The sequence below is a fragment of the Schistocerca gregaria genome, chromosome 11 (assembly GCF_023897955.1).
Source record: "Schistocerca gregaria isolate iqSchGreg1 chromosome 11, iqSchGreg1.2, whole genome shotgun sequence".
Taxonomy (NCBI): Eukaryota; Metazoa; Arthropoda; class Insecta; order Orthoptera; family Acrididae; genus Schistocerca; species Schistocerca gregaria.
This window is the reverse complement of record NC_064930.1, coordinates 50,970,848-50,985,127: the sequence shown is the minus strand read 5'-3', so window position 1 is coordinate 50,985,127 and position 14,280 is coordinate 50,970,848. Positions and strand designations below refer to the sequence as shown.

Here is a 14,280-nt window from a genome sequence, read left to right as displayed (position 1 = left end):
GTTTTATGTTGACGCTGTGGTACGGAGTAACGTCTCTTCGCGAAGACTAAATTTTTCCCCTAGGTTGCGCAGAGGGCCAGCTAGCTACCAGCAAAACATTCGCACCTGAGCCGACCTCTTGTAAACAGCCCCATTTAACACCGTGCCTACTGTTCGTCGGAACGTGCGTTACATATTCACAAGGCGGTACGTGTTAAGTAAGCGTACTCGCGGCCGTGTGCGTCGAAAGCTGAGATCCCGGTAATGACGGCGGGTCTTGTTTTCAATCACACTTTCAATGTCTGTTCGTCACGTCTGCCTGTTCGGCAGTGTCGGATGATAAGCGCGTGCCTGGAAACCACAAAGTCGCGGGTCCCAATCACGGCCAGGCCATCGAATAATTCAGTCTGCCTTTTAACTTAGCCTTCGCGTCTATGATGTAGAGCAGGGTTTCCCAAACTGTGTTCTACAGAAACCAAGTGCTCTGCGAACCACGTAATAACTTTAATTTGAGACATTTTCCTGATTTTTAAAAATGAAAAACTGAAGCAATGTGTGAATACAACTAGTTCCATTTTTTAAAATTTTTATTAACCTTCAAAATAAACAAGGTGCTCCATCAAAGTGCCAGGATTCTCAAAGTTCCGTCAGAAGAAACCTTTGAAAAACCATGATCCAGAGATGCCATGAACGATATGTGGTTCGCTTTCCACGTTAAGCTGTTGGTCCTCTTTTCTATCAGGATTACTGGAAAAGGTTAGTTACCCATGTCACCGAGGTGGCTTCCTATAACACTCACCAGGCCTCTGGGAATAGGAACAATAATTTATAATTATCACAATAGTAATAGTGCTGTATGCAGCCCAAAACCGTATCCCTAACAGCAAATGAAAGCTTCATCGAAGAACTGGAGAGAGAAGTCCAGAATCATTAGGACAATCGTGGCATTCAATTACAAGGCCCTACATTTCAGTATTTTTCACTGACAAGAAATAGGCCAGTTGCCCTACGAGTTTTGCCTGTTACTGAAACGACGTTGGCTAGAGAAAGATCCCAGTAATTCCAGAACATATCAAAATAACTGCTGCACTTCCTGAGACTAGTCCGAGTGAGCGGGGGTCTTCAGTTCATGAAGAGAAGATTTAATAAAAATTTTACTTACTACAACATAACTTACATTTTATGTTTGCATGCTACAATTTTCTATTATGTTTTTATGAATGCAATGTAAGTTACAATACAGAAAACATTTTTTCCTTTTACTGTGGAACCTTACTTCTCGCCAAATTCCATGATCCTACATCAACAGGAAGCGCCCTATAGGTTTTCATGGAGAGTTGCGTGAGAGATCAATGAGACAAACGACTATCTTTTGACTGCATTCACTGATAAGCGTAAATAGACCAAGGGACCGTAAACCTTGGTATGTGACAAATTTCAACTTGTACGCCTATCCGTTGCACAGAAAAAGATTAAGTCGGACGAACGGATTACAAAGCAATCTTATAAGCTTTCCGTTTTTACAGACTGAGGTACGAAGCCGTAAAAACTAGACTATCCACAAAAGACGTTTACGACTTTACGGTCACCTCAAATGAACGAGGACAGATTGACATCTTCCACTTATCTAGTAATACCAAAGACTATCTCCCATGCCTGTTAAACAGAGAAGCGTAAACACGTGCCTACCCCAGTGACTGAAATCTGAGCTTCGAAAGGCGCAAACTTCACTGATAAAAGTAACTGCACGTGCCATGGTCCTAGATAGCGGCAGAGAAAAAATGCACTTAATGGAAGCATTCCAATGTGCTGATTAAAGCTAGGTGCCTATGGCTATGGTCAATGCCTCGCCATGAACAACCGTAAGTTTAATTTGAAGAAATATGAAAAAATGTTGCATCCCAAGTATGAAAATAGGGTTTGGAAATAGAACCAATAAGGTGTGGAAAAACGGAATGTGCACAGTGAGAAAGTCGATTACACTATATGGCCACTTACAGGATAAGTGGACAAATTAACTTTTGACGAAAACCCAAAATTTATGATTTATAAAAGTTGAGAAAGAGCTACAGGAGTTGGGAATGAAAACCGACGAATTCAGGGAGAAGGAAATGGGCATTTCTAGGAAAACAGAAGGAAGTATTGGGAACAAAAAGAAAAATCAGCTTTTACGTGGGATTGGCCAAATTCGGTTCATAATATGGCGGCTAGGTAAGCACCCAGACGGATGCACAGTGGACAACTTATCACAGGAATCCGTCTGCAGCTACTTGGTCGCAGCTCTTAATTTCTATTCACAGCGTTAATCCTTGTTTCTTATTTTTCTCTAATAATCAACCAGATAAAATTTATTAAGAGTGCAACACGATTGTATTATTATCACCAACAAATAAGACTTCAGTAACGTGAAGCTTCCAGGCAGATGAAAACTGTCGGACCGAGACTAACTCTGACCTTTGCCTTTCGCGGGCAAGTGCTCTACCATCTGAGCTACCCAACCACGACTCACTGCCCGTTCTCACAGCTTTACTTCTGCCACAGTTTTAATCTGCCAAGAAGTTTCATATCAGCGCACGCACTGCTACAGAGTGAAAATCTCATTCAGCAACATGTTTGATATGGCGATTGAGAGACTTCTCATTGGCAAAATAGGTGACTGCTTTGACGATTCCTGAAGAAACAGCCAGAGGAAGACATCTAAGCAATTCCGAAGTGGCTTCTAGATTTGTTACCGGTAACGACATGCGAGTGTTACGAAGACGCTTCTTAAACTCAAATTGGAGAGGGAAAATTTTCTTTACGCGAAACAGTTGTTACAGAACCGTTAATTCAAGTTGACTGCAGGAGTCAATTGCTCGCATTGTACATGTCGCGTTAAGTTCCACGAAGATAAGCGAATTTGGGGCTGCTGAGACATTCTTCCCTCGCTCTGTTTGCTAGTGGAACACCAAAGGAAATGACTAGTAATGGTATAAGGGACCATCCGCCATGCACCAGAAGGCAGCTTGCGGACTACGTAAATGTTCCGTAATCCCCGTCTACCTTAGACGGTGTGTACTGATCAAACCATCCAACAGTATTTGACATACCTTCGCGTGCGAAAGTTCGGGATTTGAAACCCGCTGATACATAATTTTAACCTGCCCGGAAGGTTCAAAGCAGAGGAAATTCCGCTGCAGGGTGAAAATGCATTGCTTATTGCGGTGTGGATCGCCCGTAAAGGCTGCGTACGGTCATACGAATGTGTTGGGGATACGGACGCACCTATATCTCCATAGGGTGCATCAGCTGACAGTCGTGGCAAAGGAACGAAGAGGAAATCACGTTTCTGCTCACGACATATGAATGACCTGACAAAAATATGTAATGGCATTGATCTGTTTGCAGAGTTGCAGCCAGAGGAGTTGTGCCATGAAGTTTCCATGGTAGGATTTTTTTCTCTTTTTAGCTAAGACCTGCATATAAGCGCCCTGTGCTACAATTGGCAGCTGATAATGGGCGTGAACAGACGAAATGATCCGACATCGCTGGACTACGATATGTGAGATATCAAACCCGAAATACAATTACGGTAATTTGCTACAACTTAGTTGTCTATAGTACTTTGTCACGAGCGATCTGCATCGGCATACTCAGGAAGCCACCAACCGGAGCTATGTTCTTTCGCAGGTGCAGTTTAATACAAAAATCATTGCCATAATTCAGTAAGGAGGCTTAGGCCTTCCCACGAGAAACGTCCAGCCGAGAACCAAGCCACCAGAAACTCGCCACAAGCTGCGATTGGGGAAGAAAATCTGCCTCATTTTCCCAAGGAAACATAGCACTTGAATTAAGAGAGTTAGAGGAAACTACGAAGAACACATTTCGACGGCCAAACAAGGTATGACGGTGTGATCTCTGCTTTGAAGCCGGTTTAACCATCTCCAATTTCCGTATGTACGTAGTGGTCAACATTCGCCTATACTAAATGTATCATTCGTACAAACTCTGCTAGGTAAACTTGCGAACATCGTATTACCTATCTTACTACTACGCCACCTCGCTGGTTTGTAACGGTGTCTTGCAGTCGTACGAATGGAATATGTAGTTAGTTGTCCACAATGTGCAGTTTTACAGCACTGCTTCCTATATGAGCTTTTTGCCTCCTTCCGCCTTATAGTTGCCACAGGTCAGGGGGTGGCATGGTAGCGGCGAGCTCCTCAGTCCTCACCCCTGCTCTTGGCGAGATCAATACTAGGGAGTCCACATTTCGGAAAGCCTGTCTTAATTCCTTCTAAAAGAGGCCAAGGGGTTACTTCCACTGCACTCCGCGACGGAATGGACTAAAATTAGGCTGAGGGGTCCCTGTCGCAACAACCATTTTCATATTTAGAACAAGGCGGTGCGAGATTCCACGTCTAAGAATAGGGCGATCCACCCGAGGGGTGACAACCTATTTCGTGCTGTCTTTGGAACTGCGAAAACCTAATACGCGCCGCGAATGCTTAGTGTCGCACAGCGATACTTTATAACGAAAGGACAGTTTTTGGAAGCGGTACAAGCAAAAAACCGGCAAACCGGTACTTTCCCCCTCTTAACTTGCTCGAAATCGATAACAAAGCAGCCACAAACTGCAACACTAGGAACACAATATGCAGATGCATCGACACAGATGAGAAAGCGTGGAAGTGGAAAATTATTAACGGTCACCCTTACCTGGTGTGCTTCGCATAATCTCGATGCGGATATGCGGAATAGTGCCATTGTATCTGCAGTTCGCTTCCTCCTCTCGTTCCGGTTTCTGTTACTTCTGACCGCTCGTCCAACCCGGCTTGCCTACCTAATCAAGCGCTGCAGACAGTCGTATCCGTGAGATACCAAAGTAGGCCAAACCCTACACCTAACCTGCTTCAAGTAATACTGTTGGTTCACGCCAACTTTTCTGCCACGGCGCGCCAGACCGTACCTCCCGGCTGTGACGTCAACCCAAGATGGCAGCCACTAGTACGGCAGGTGCCCGCAACGCGGCACTGTTCCCTTATTTAGTGCAGCTTTACGCCACTCTGTGGCAGCACGTTCCAATCGTCACGCAATTGTGATCAATACGCTGCCACAAAAACGACCAACTAGGATCTGACCAAAAAACAGAAGGCGACAGGAGTTTCACGCTTCAAAGCACTGGGTCCGATCCACAGTTATTCAGTCACGGAGGCGTAAAGTGCTGTACTGTAAAAGAAGTTGGAGAAATTCTCGAGAGTTTACCATCTGGCTCTAGTTTTCGCCTAAATACGTCAACTAATGTCACTACAGGCTAGTCATTGGTGTGGTGGTTAGGCACCTCGGGAGCATCTGTTCTACTCGCCGAAAGGAATTTTACCCGCTATAAAATCAATTCGTGCTGACAAAAATAAAGGCGTAAGCAAGAAGTGGCGTGATTTCTTACTACTTTATCTCTAAGGAACAGAACACAAAAGTGAAAGCTTTGTTGGTTCGTCACAAGTGGCAGTAGAGAAACAGGACTGAAATATGCCCGGTGAGTGTAATGCGCTATAGTTATAGCCGGTAATGAGCGATAAGACTGTCTACTGCTATACTTAGGCAATATTCGATATACATAGTTTTCTTGTTGCCCGAGCAGTGAATATCAACATAAAATCCGTACATAAATAGTGGAGTCCAGACGTCTTCGGTCTAAATTAAAGTCCTGCTCTTGTATCATAAGTCACCTATGAAAAAAATAAATCTTGTTGAAAGCGCGGTAGTCTTAAATAACAGATACAATTAAGAGCGCAATTAGAAAGTACACTGAATCTAGTTCCGTATGTACTAGACTAAGCTTTATCAAAGCAAAATCAATACCGAAAATTTGATTTCAGTGACTACATGAAAACTACTATTTCGGACCCATCTGTAGTTCAAGACGCTAGAGTTCATTTGTTACTTACATGTCAACGGTGAGTCGTTTAATAAAATCAACTCGCACCTTGTATTACAGACTGAAAAAAACGCGGGGAGTGCGTTTGTTTTTTCCCATTGACAGTTTTGCACAATGGTTCTAGGCGTGTCAGAAACATTACAGAAATATTTGCATATAGCAACGAGCTACAATCTTTCGATTGGAACTCGGTTATTTATGTAAACTAGCTCCACTCAACAGCAGTTGAGTCAGTAAATATGTCAGTCTCTGACTAAACACTTTCCAAATAGAAAACTGACTCTAGAATGACATAAAGACTTTAAACTTGTCTTCTGTGTGCAAATATGATTCGTTTATTAGCCCCAAGAAAGGAAATTGTACAGACATCTTGTTTAACAATTATTAATGTAGTAAACAAAATATCTGCATTTTAGACCCTCACTTGAATGTAAGAACACAGACACACATCGTGTTATAGTAAGTGAAGTAACTTTACATTAAGTTTTCATTCTTTGTCTTTTGAATGGTATTAGAACATTTATTATTTCGTAAAGCAGTGTTTACTCGAGATAAATTGGTAGGTAAAGCTTGGCAAATGGAAATATTTCTTTCCATGCTCCAAAAGATATATATTGAAGGGAGGGGAGGGATATGACGCATTATTTCCTAAATTCAATGAGTAATTCCTCTCAGCCTTCCATGCAAACAGTATGATGGGATTAACTGAAGTGTATTATACTGCTTTGCGAATTCGCAACAGAACTGTTACCTTTCTTCACAACCTAGAAATCGGGGTAGGTTATGTTATGTATTTGTCATCACAACCATCCTTTGAAAAACTAATATCAATGCAAAACAAATGTTGTCAGTGTTGTGTTCTTTTTGTTTGTGAATGTATATAACATTTAGTTGACCCAAATGTTGTTTGTCAGTCATTTGAAAAGCTTCATCAGGATGGAATGAGTTGTCTTTAGCTTGAAGTTCATGGCAGTGCCTTGGATAACATTTGTATTGTAGGCACAGCCCGATGATGAATATAGTATGGTGCTGGGATATGAGCCATAAAATGATGGCTGTTGTGGAATGGAAAATAGAACTTGGGCATAAAATCTACTGTGATCTTTCTCTGTAGTAAACCGGTAGGTGGCACAGTCCCGTCACTTTTCTTGATTTATACGGTGCAATAGGAGTGAAAGACTGTGCAGTGCTAAGGAAGCCAGTGTTTCATCATGAAAGGTCCCAGCATAAGTCTTAATTAAAATCTTGATGCGTATTAAAGCTTTTGGAAACCTGTTATGATGGAACAGTGGTTGCCATATTGAAGGAGAGTATTACAAAAGGTTGTTTACAAGGCACTTAAGTATATGGAGGCTTCCTGTGGAAGCAACAGGCATAACACCATTGATAAATATAGACTTTGAATAGAAGTCTGTTGTTAAGACAAAGTTTACAAAATTTCTGAGTGTGTGCATTGATGAGAAATTGAAGTGGAAGAAACACATTGATGATCTACTGAAACGGTCGGTTTCAACTAGCCTACTTATGCTGTTAGGGTTGTTGCAAATTTTGATGATGAACATATCAGTAAATTAGCCTACTATGCCTATTTTCATCCACTGCTTTCATATGGCATATTATGGGGTAATTCATCATTAAGGGAAAAAGTATTCATGGCTGAAAAACGTAATCAGAATAATAGCTGGAGCTGCTCAAAGATCACCTTGCAGTCATTTATTTAAGGGACAAGGGATATTGACAGTACCTTCACAATACATATATTCACTTAGTTAAAAAAATAATACCGAAGTGCTTAGTTACAACACTAGAAGAAAGGGTGATCTTCACTATTCTGGATTAAATCTGACTTTTTCACAGAACAGGGTGAATTATGCTGCCACTAAATTCTTTGGACATTTGCCAAATGGCATTAAGTCTGACAGAGATCCAGCCAGCATTTAAAAACAAACTAAAAGAATTTAGTGCAGTGAGGACACTTACGTTAAACTGACACGTTCCACATCATTACGAAATGTAGTACTTGTGATCTATGGAACAAGTATTAATGTTATGTAAGACCATAGCTTTCATAAGTTTCAGTGAGAGAGCAATAGGACATATCCTACTTCAGTTTGTGGCTTCAGCCCAGCAGTATATATTTTGGTATGCTCAGGCCATGTAACACAGTTGGCATTGCAGAACAGTTTATAATTGTGTGCTGAATGTCATCTTCCAAGATTGTGATCTGTGATGGCAAAGCTTCATAGATGTTGATCTTTATATGGCTCTCAGGTCTGTTGATGATTGTATTTTGCTAGTCATGTAGCAGGGTTCTACAGCTGCAAATATTTAAACTGCAGCAGCATGTTTTTGTAAGTCTGCTTGATTGTCTGCTGCAGAGTATAAGGAAAACACTGTTAGTATACACAACAGTTGAAGTGCGTGCTGTGCCTGTGAATACTTTGTGTGTGTTTCAAATAGCTGTTTTCCATATGCCTTTCTCATAAATTGCTGTTGGCATTACCCTAAAATTCTGCTTCATAACTAACAAATAATTTGAAATAGGCCTACACAATGCATATTGTACAGTTGGTGGTTGAGCGTGACAAAGAATATCAACATATAAGTTTACAGCAAGCAGTATTTGTAAAATATGGGTGGGCTGCCCTTCTGTCTCTTGGAAAGATTAGTCTCATGCTACTCTATGCTCAATAGTTATATTTTTGTCTTCAGAAGCTGCCATTTGGCTTAGTGGTTCATGATATTTACATATTCATACATTGTTTCTGTTCCATTTGCATATGGAGTGCACCAATATTGACTATTTAAATAGCACTTTACATGCTGTAATTAGTCCAGTTCTGTCTTAGCAGTCATTCAGAGAGTGACACATAGGAGGCTGTATACTATTGATTTCTCAGTTAGTACTTGTTCTTGAAATGTAGAAAGTGTCTCTCTGCAGGATAGCTTGCTACGGATGAATTCGGGCCTCCTGTATCACTTCATGAACTAATAACCAAATTGCCACCTTCCATCCTAACCTAGGCCTCAGATTATTATGTCATTGCAATGTAAGTTCAAAAAATAATACACGCAAAAAGGAATGGCTAAAGTGGATTTACATTGTCACCAGCTGTTTTGTTCTGTGATGTTGTTGGCAATTGATTGAAGTTGGCTGTAACTAATAGTGTGATAGTATATGGTAGCCAATGAGAATCCCTAACAAAGTACAGATTTATTACATTTGTTTTGGATGTGGGAAGAGTGTCATAAGAACTTTCACTGATCTGGTTATAATGAATTTTTAGATTGCCGACTAATTTTCGTATGTTTGTAGTGACTGGAAAAACAGATGTGCTGAGTGAGTGATCTGTAGTGAAGCCTGAGGTCCAGGTTAGCGTGGACTGTGGCAGTGTCATTGAGAGTTGGTGAAGCCAATGACCGTGTGGGGGGGGGGGGGGGGGGGGGGGGCGGGATAGACTGGTGATGAGAGACTGATCTCTTGCTCAGTCCATGGTCTCGGTTAGGTTGGAATGTAATAAATAGTTTGTGAATTTGCAAATTGAATGAATCTGAACAAGCAAATAGGATTGCTGTAATAGACTGACATCTAGCATAGCCCGAGACACACACATTTATCACTGAAATAATCAACTTGCACGTCTTATTTCTGATACTGCTGATAATTCCGGTGATGTGTTTAAGTTGTAAGCTTGTATGACAAAATACAAGGAAACTTTATTTATGAACCATTGGAAAGGCAGTTTAGTTACATTCGTCAAGTGGACTTTCCAGGATTCTATTAATGACACAGCAGGCAAAGGAAAAAGCCATTGACACTGTAAGTGTCCTCTACTTTTTGTTGGTGCCACGTCACCTTGTACCAGTAGTTTGAATTGTCTGTTCCAGGTCTTTCATCGTTTCTGTGAAGCTTCTATGTGAGCCAAACTAACATACAACCACACATTCTGTCCTTTGTATACGTTCAACATCTACTGTTAGCGCTATTTGATATGGGGTCTGAGGAACGTGACCAGTACCATAGCGTGGGTGTCATGAGTCTTCTGTAAGCTGTTTACTTTGTAGACTGATTGTGCTTCCTTATTATCCTAGGAACAAATCAGCCTGCCATATGCTCTATGTACAATGAGTCTCTTGTGATTATTCAGTGTCATGCCATCCAAAATTGTGTGTACAAACTGACATATTCCATTTTGTGCTCCATTGATACTGTTTTTGTAGAAAATACTACTTCTGTCTTCTGTAAAGTTCCCAATTATATGATCCCGAACATTAAAAGCAATTGAAAATGTTTGCATTGCAGTGATAAGTGTTGATCAACAATGAATAGTGTATAATTATTTTCCCATATTATGGAACTAAATCATTCAGAATTTGTATCAACAAAAGATATATGAAGATAGTAACTGTTCTCGAAAGAGTAGACACCATTGATGACCGTGCAGCTTCTCTAGAATAAATCATAATTAATTGAAACCCTTAGCTGCCAACAGGTGTTGTTCACAACCCCCCAATAATAGTCAGTTATGTATGGCCAGTGCACTATTGTTTAAACTTTCCATAAGCCTCAGTAATTGGTTGCAGGTGAACATCCACATACTGCTGCAATAGTTTACTATCGAATATATACGAGCAGTAACAACCTAACCTCAAAGTTCTTGAAAAATAGAAACATACATATGGAATGGACACCGTCATTGTTTTTACACACGGCCCACTTGTGTAACACTTATTTCACAGTTAAGTTGAAGCATTGTTGCTGTTCTAACCAACACAGGTTTCTTGTCTGAAACTTGGCCATGGGCCCTTATATATTATCACAATAATAGGTGCTGAAACAACACATGGTTAGAAATTAAATTTACAGAAATTACAATTAAAACTTAACTCATTAAATTAACTGAATACATTGAAAAAGTCCGTCTTTTGAACAGTTTCTTCTACTGCGAGGGTTAAGCCAAATTATTTATTGAAATGATGAAATTAAAATACATATTTACGTAAACAGTACTTTTGTCAAAACTTTTATTTACTTTGGAATTAAGGGCTGGCTGGCTTTGCTAATGTGTTTTCGAATTGAGCCAAATAAATAAGAATAAATATTAGTTGTTCCTCTACATGTTTATAATTAGTACAGAATTTATACTTGTTTACATGTCAGAAATAGAATTTAAGTTATGAAACAATTACTGATTTCACCCTATAAGAAAAAATACTAATTAGGCATAACAAAAAAAATTAAAAAGAATTAGAAAATCAATTACATACATAAAAGTAAGCACAAAATTAGATCTGGTGTTATATTCTTTAAAACTTAGAGCCAACATTTCTCTTTCATGAAAATGCAGATTATATTCGTGTATGTTAATGGCAAATTGTTAAAAGTGAAAAACAAATGTAAGGAGACAGATGGAAAAGAAGAGGGGAATTAAAATTATCCCAGTTTGATTTGTCACACATTGGGTACAAGTCCACGAGTGCATGTGTTATAACAGACATCTAACTCAGGAGGATGGAAATTCCAATTATCCACCCTGTTTTAAGTTTTCCCTCATTTTCTTAGAGTACTTTCAGCCCATTGCAGGATGTTCTGTTCAACAAAACCACCTGTCCTCACTTTGTTAAACACACATTTACGCTCATATGTCAGTATGTATGGCTTGCATTTTCCTTGTATAAAGTTGACCGACCTGTATCATCGTGAAATGATCATCGGTTGAATACTTTACTGTTATGTGTAGATGCAGATTGTGGTGGCACTGCAGCTTGATGGGGTTGAGGGGTCGTGTCTAGTGTAGCTGGGGAGGGGGGTAGAAAGGGAGTTGGAGGTGAGGGTGGCTGTTTGCTGGATTAGAGGGAACAGCTGCATGTGATAGAAATGTTCCAGGAGAGTTGCAGGCAGCATAAAATGATGTGAAAGGGTGAAGTGGATGGGAGAGATAGAACAGACAAGAAGAGAGATTGTGGGGAAGAGGATGAAGTTATGGTGACTGGGCAGGGGATAAAGGAGACTAAGGCCAGGAGGACACAGGAACAAAGAAAGGGTTGCTAGGATACCAGATGCTGGTATGTAATGTGATGAGGAACCCAGATGTCTCAGGTTGTGAAGCAACCATTGAAATTGTGCCAGTCTTGCTCAGCAGTGTGTTCGACCTTCGAGTAGTCGGCAACAGTTCGGCTGTGGCCATTCGTTTTGGTGGAGGGCTGGAAGGTGGATGTGTCCCCGGTATATCCTGTGTAGATATTGCAGCAGTGCTGGTATACGACTCGATCGCATTCACAGGTGGCCGCACCTCCGATGGGATACGATAAGCGTGTGACACGAATGGAGTAAGTTTTCATCGGTGGATGAATTCGGACAGGTCTTACAGCCTAGACTTTCATGGAGGTGTGGCAAGGGGTTGGGGATGGGGATGGAGTACAATATTACGTGCATCATGTGGATGGCAGAATACAACTTTGGGAAGAGTGGGAAGGATTGTGGGTTCAATGTTACTAATTTCAGCACAGAATAAGTAGTGGAAGTGCTGACAGAGGATACGGTTTTCAGGATAATATTGGTGACGAAGGGGCTTATCCTTTGGAGCTAGTCTTTGGTCTCGGTCAGAGGATTAGGGGCACATGTGGCTGTAGATGCACTGGCGTTAGTGTTAGGCACCACAAACCGAGTGAGTACGAGTCCAACGTTTAAGGTTTCATATGTGTTAAATTGAGGCAGCACTGTTGCTTTTGTTATACTGGCTTCTTTCCTACTCATCAATTTGTTCCCTCTTACTAAAACGTGCAGCATTGTAAAGCCTGGATGAAGGACAGATTGCACTATTTTGTTGTTGCAGTGTATCCCTGTGTCCATCTCTACTGCAAGACTTGTCCTGTGCACCCTCCTACCACCACCTTTACTGGTCCTGTAACTGGCAAAACATATACTATCAAAGGGAGAGCCAGCTGTGAAATGACACCTCATATAACAGCTGTAATGTAAACATTGTTCGGCCTTTTAAATCGGTATGCCTACCAGCAAGTTATCAGTTAGGATGAACGGGCACAGACAGTGGACACATAGCGCTACACACGCAATCCTGTTGCAGAGCATAAATAACAACACGAGTCGTGACCTCGGTGCCTGTTTCACCATTTACGCCATCTGGATTCTTCCACTAGATGCAGAGTTTCTCAGAACTCTGCCGGTGGGAACTAGTGCTACATCGCCTTGGCTCTTGCCACCCATCTCGCCTTAAATTATGTTAAAATTTCTTCTGTCTCAGCATTTCTTCATAGTAACTACTCCATTCTTCACTCTGTCTTCATTTTATACATCTTTCATTTTCTGACCTGTCTATTTTTGTCGTGCTCCTCCCACCTCCGTTACCTATAACGCATTTAGCTTTTCACTCTTATTAGCTTGTGCACGATGTTTTAGAAGTAATCTCTGTCTTGCATATTATCCTGTTTTCGACTCTCAGAATAAGACGGTCTCTAATGAAGCTTTGTTTTGTGAGACCGTGGATGTTGTAAGACAAACATTAAGTGATGTGTTGTATAAAATTGCAGGTTTACTCCATAAGAGGAAGAGTGACATTTGAAAAAAAAAGTTCTATGTTACAGTCCACACGTAAGGTGGAAAACATGAAGTGCAAACAAACTGGTTGTATTCTTTCCCATTCTTATGAACCCCCCCCCCCCTCCCTCCCCCCCCCCCCCCCCCCCCACACACACACACAACACAGAGAGAGATATATATTTACAGGATGATTCTTATTAATGTTTTAAAAGCTGTGATGCGCTGTTGATGATAGCGCTGAGACAAATAATTTAATGTAAGACACATGGGACCGCAAATCTTGGGAAATATCCCAAAAGTTTGGAGATGTTTGACATGTGATGCCATCAGATGATGCACCTGGCTGCACGTGCAGGGATTCGGCTCGCTTATCCCACCCTTGCCGGTATTCGGCCGTGCTACACATTGCTCCATTACATACACTGTTTTCGTCCTTGCGTTATCTGAGGGGGTACGGTAGTGCTTGTGCTAGTGGTATTACAAGACTACGAGGAATTGGTTTACATGTATGAAAACAGGGTAGCGTAGCAGAGTGGTGAGTTGCACTGCCTGCTGCCAGTAAGATTAGGATTGACAAGCCCAACAGCTGCATCTGCAGTGAGATAAATGATCTTGTGATGTCACTTGTTGAACATTTGTCATCCATTTTTTGCAGCAGTTCCCGACATTTACGGCCGGTCTCTCGAGTAAAATTATTTGGCTCAGTGTCATCTGTGTCACTATGGGGATTTTTTAACACCCCCCTGTTTATTTGTATGTATATATACAAGGCGTTTTTGTTCAGTAAGTACTGTTTTGAAATTATAAAAAAAAGATGTACTAAGAT

The 14,280-nt window shown here is 41.0% G+C and overlaps 2 protein-coding genes across 3 annotated transcripts in view; one reads left to right on the top strand and one right to left on the bottom strand.

The window, feature by feature from the left end:
- Positions 1-4,985, bottom strand: part of LOC126295119 (probable citrate synthase 2, mitochondrial) — a 212,035-nt gene extending 207,050 nt beyond the window's left edge. Inside the window, exon 1 of one of the 2 annotated variants that reach the window (XM_049987389.1) lies at positions 4,675-4,985. In XM_049987389.1, the coding sequence (XP_049843346.1) occupies positions 4,675-4,722 (48 nt within the window). In that variant the 5' untranslated portion in view covers positions 4,723-4,985. The remainder of the gene's footprint in view (positions 1-4,674) is intronic. The other variant, XM_049987390.1, reaches the window with a different exon arrangement.
- Positions 4,986-5,007: 22 nt separating this feature from the next.
- The window catches only part of LOC126295120 (secernin-2), a 98,933-nt gene continuing 89,660 nt past the window's right edge, over positions 5,008-14,280 (top strand). Inside the window, exon 1 of the mRNA XM_049987391.1 lies at positions 5,008-5,491. Coding sequence (XP_049843348.1) covers positions 5,485-5,491 — 7 coding nt within the window. The 5' untranslated portion in view covers positions 5,008-5,484. The remainder of the gene's footprint in view (positions 5,492-14,280) is intronic.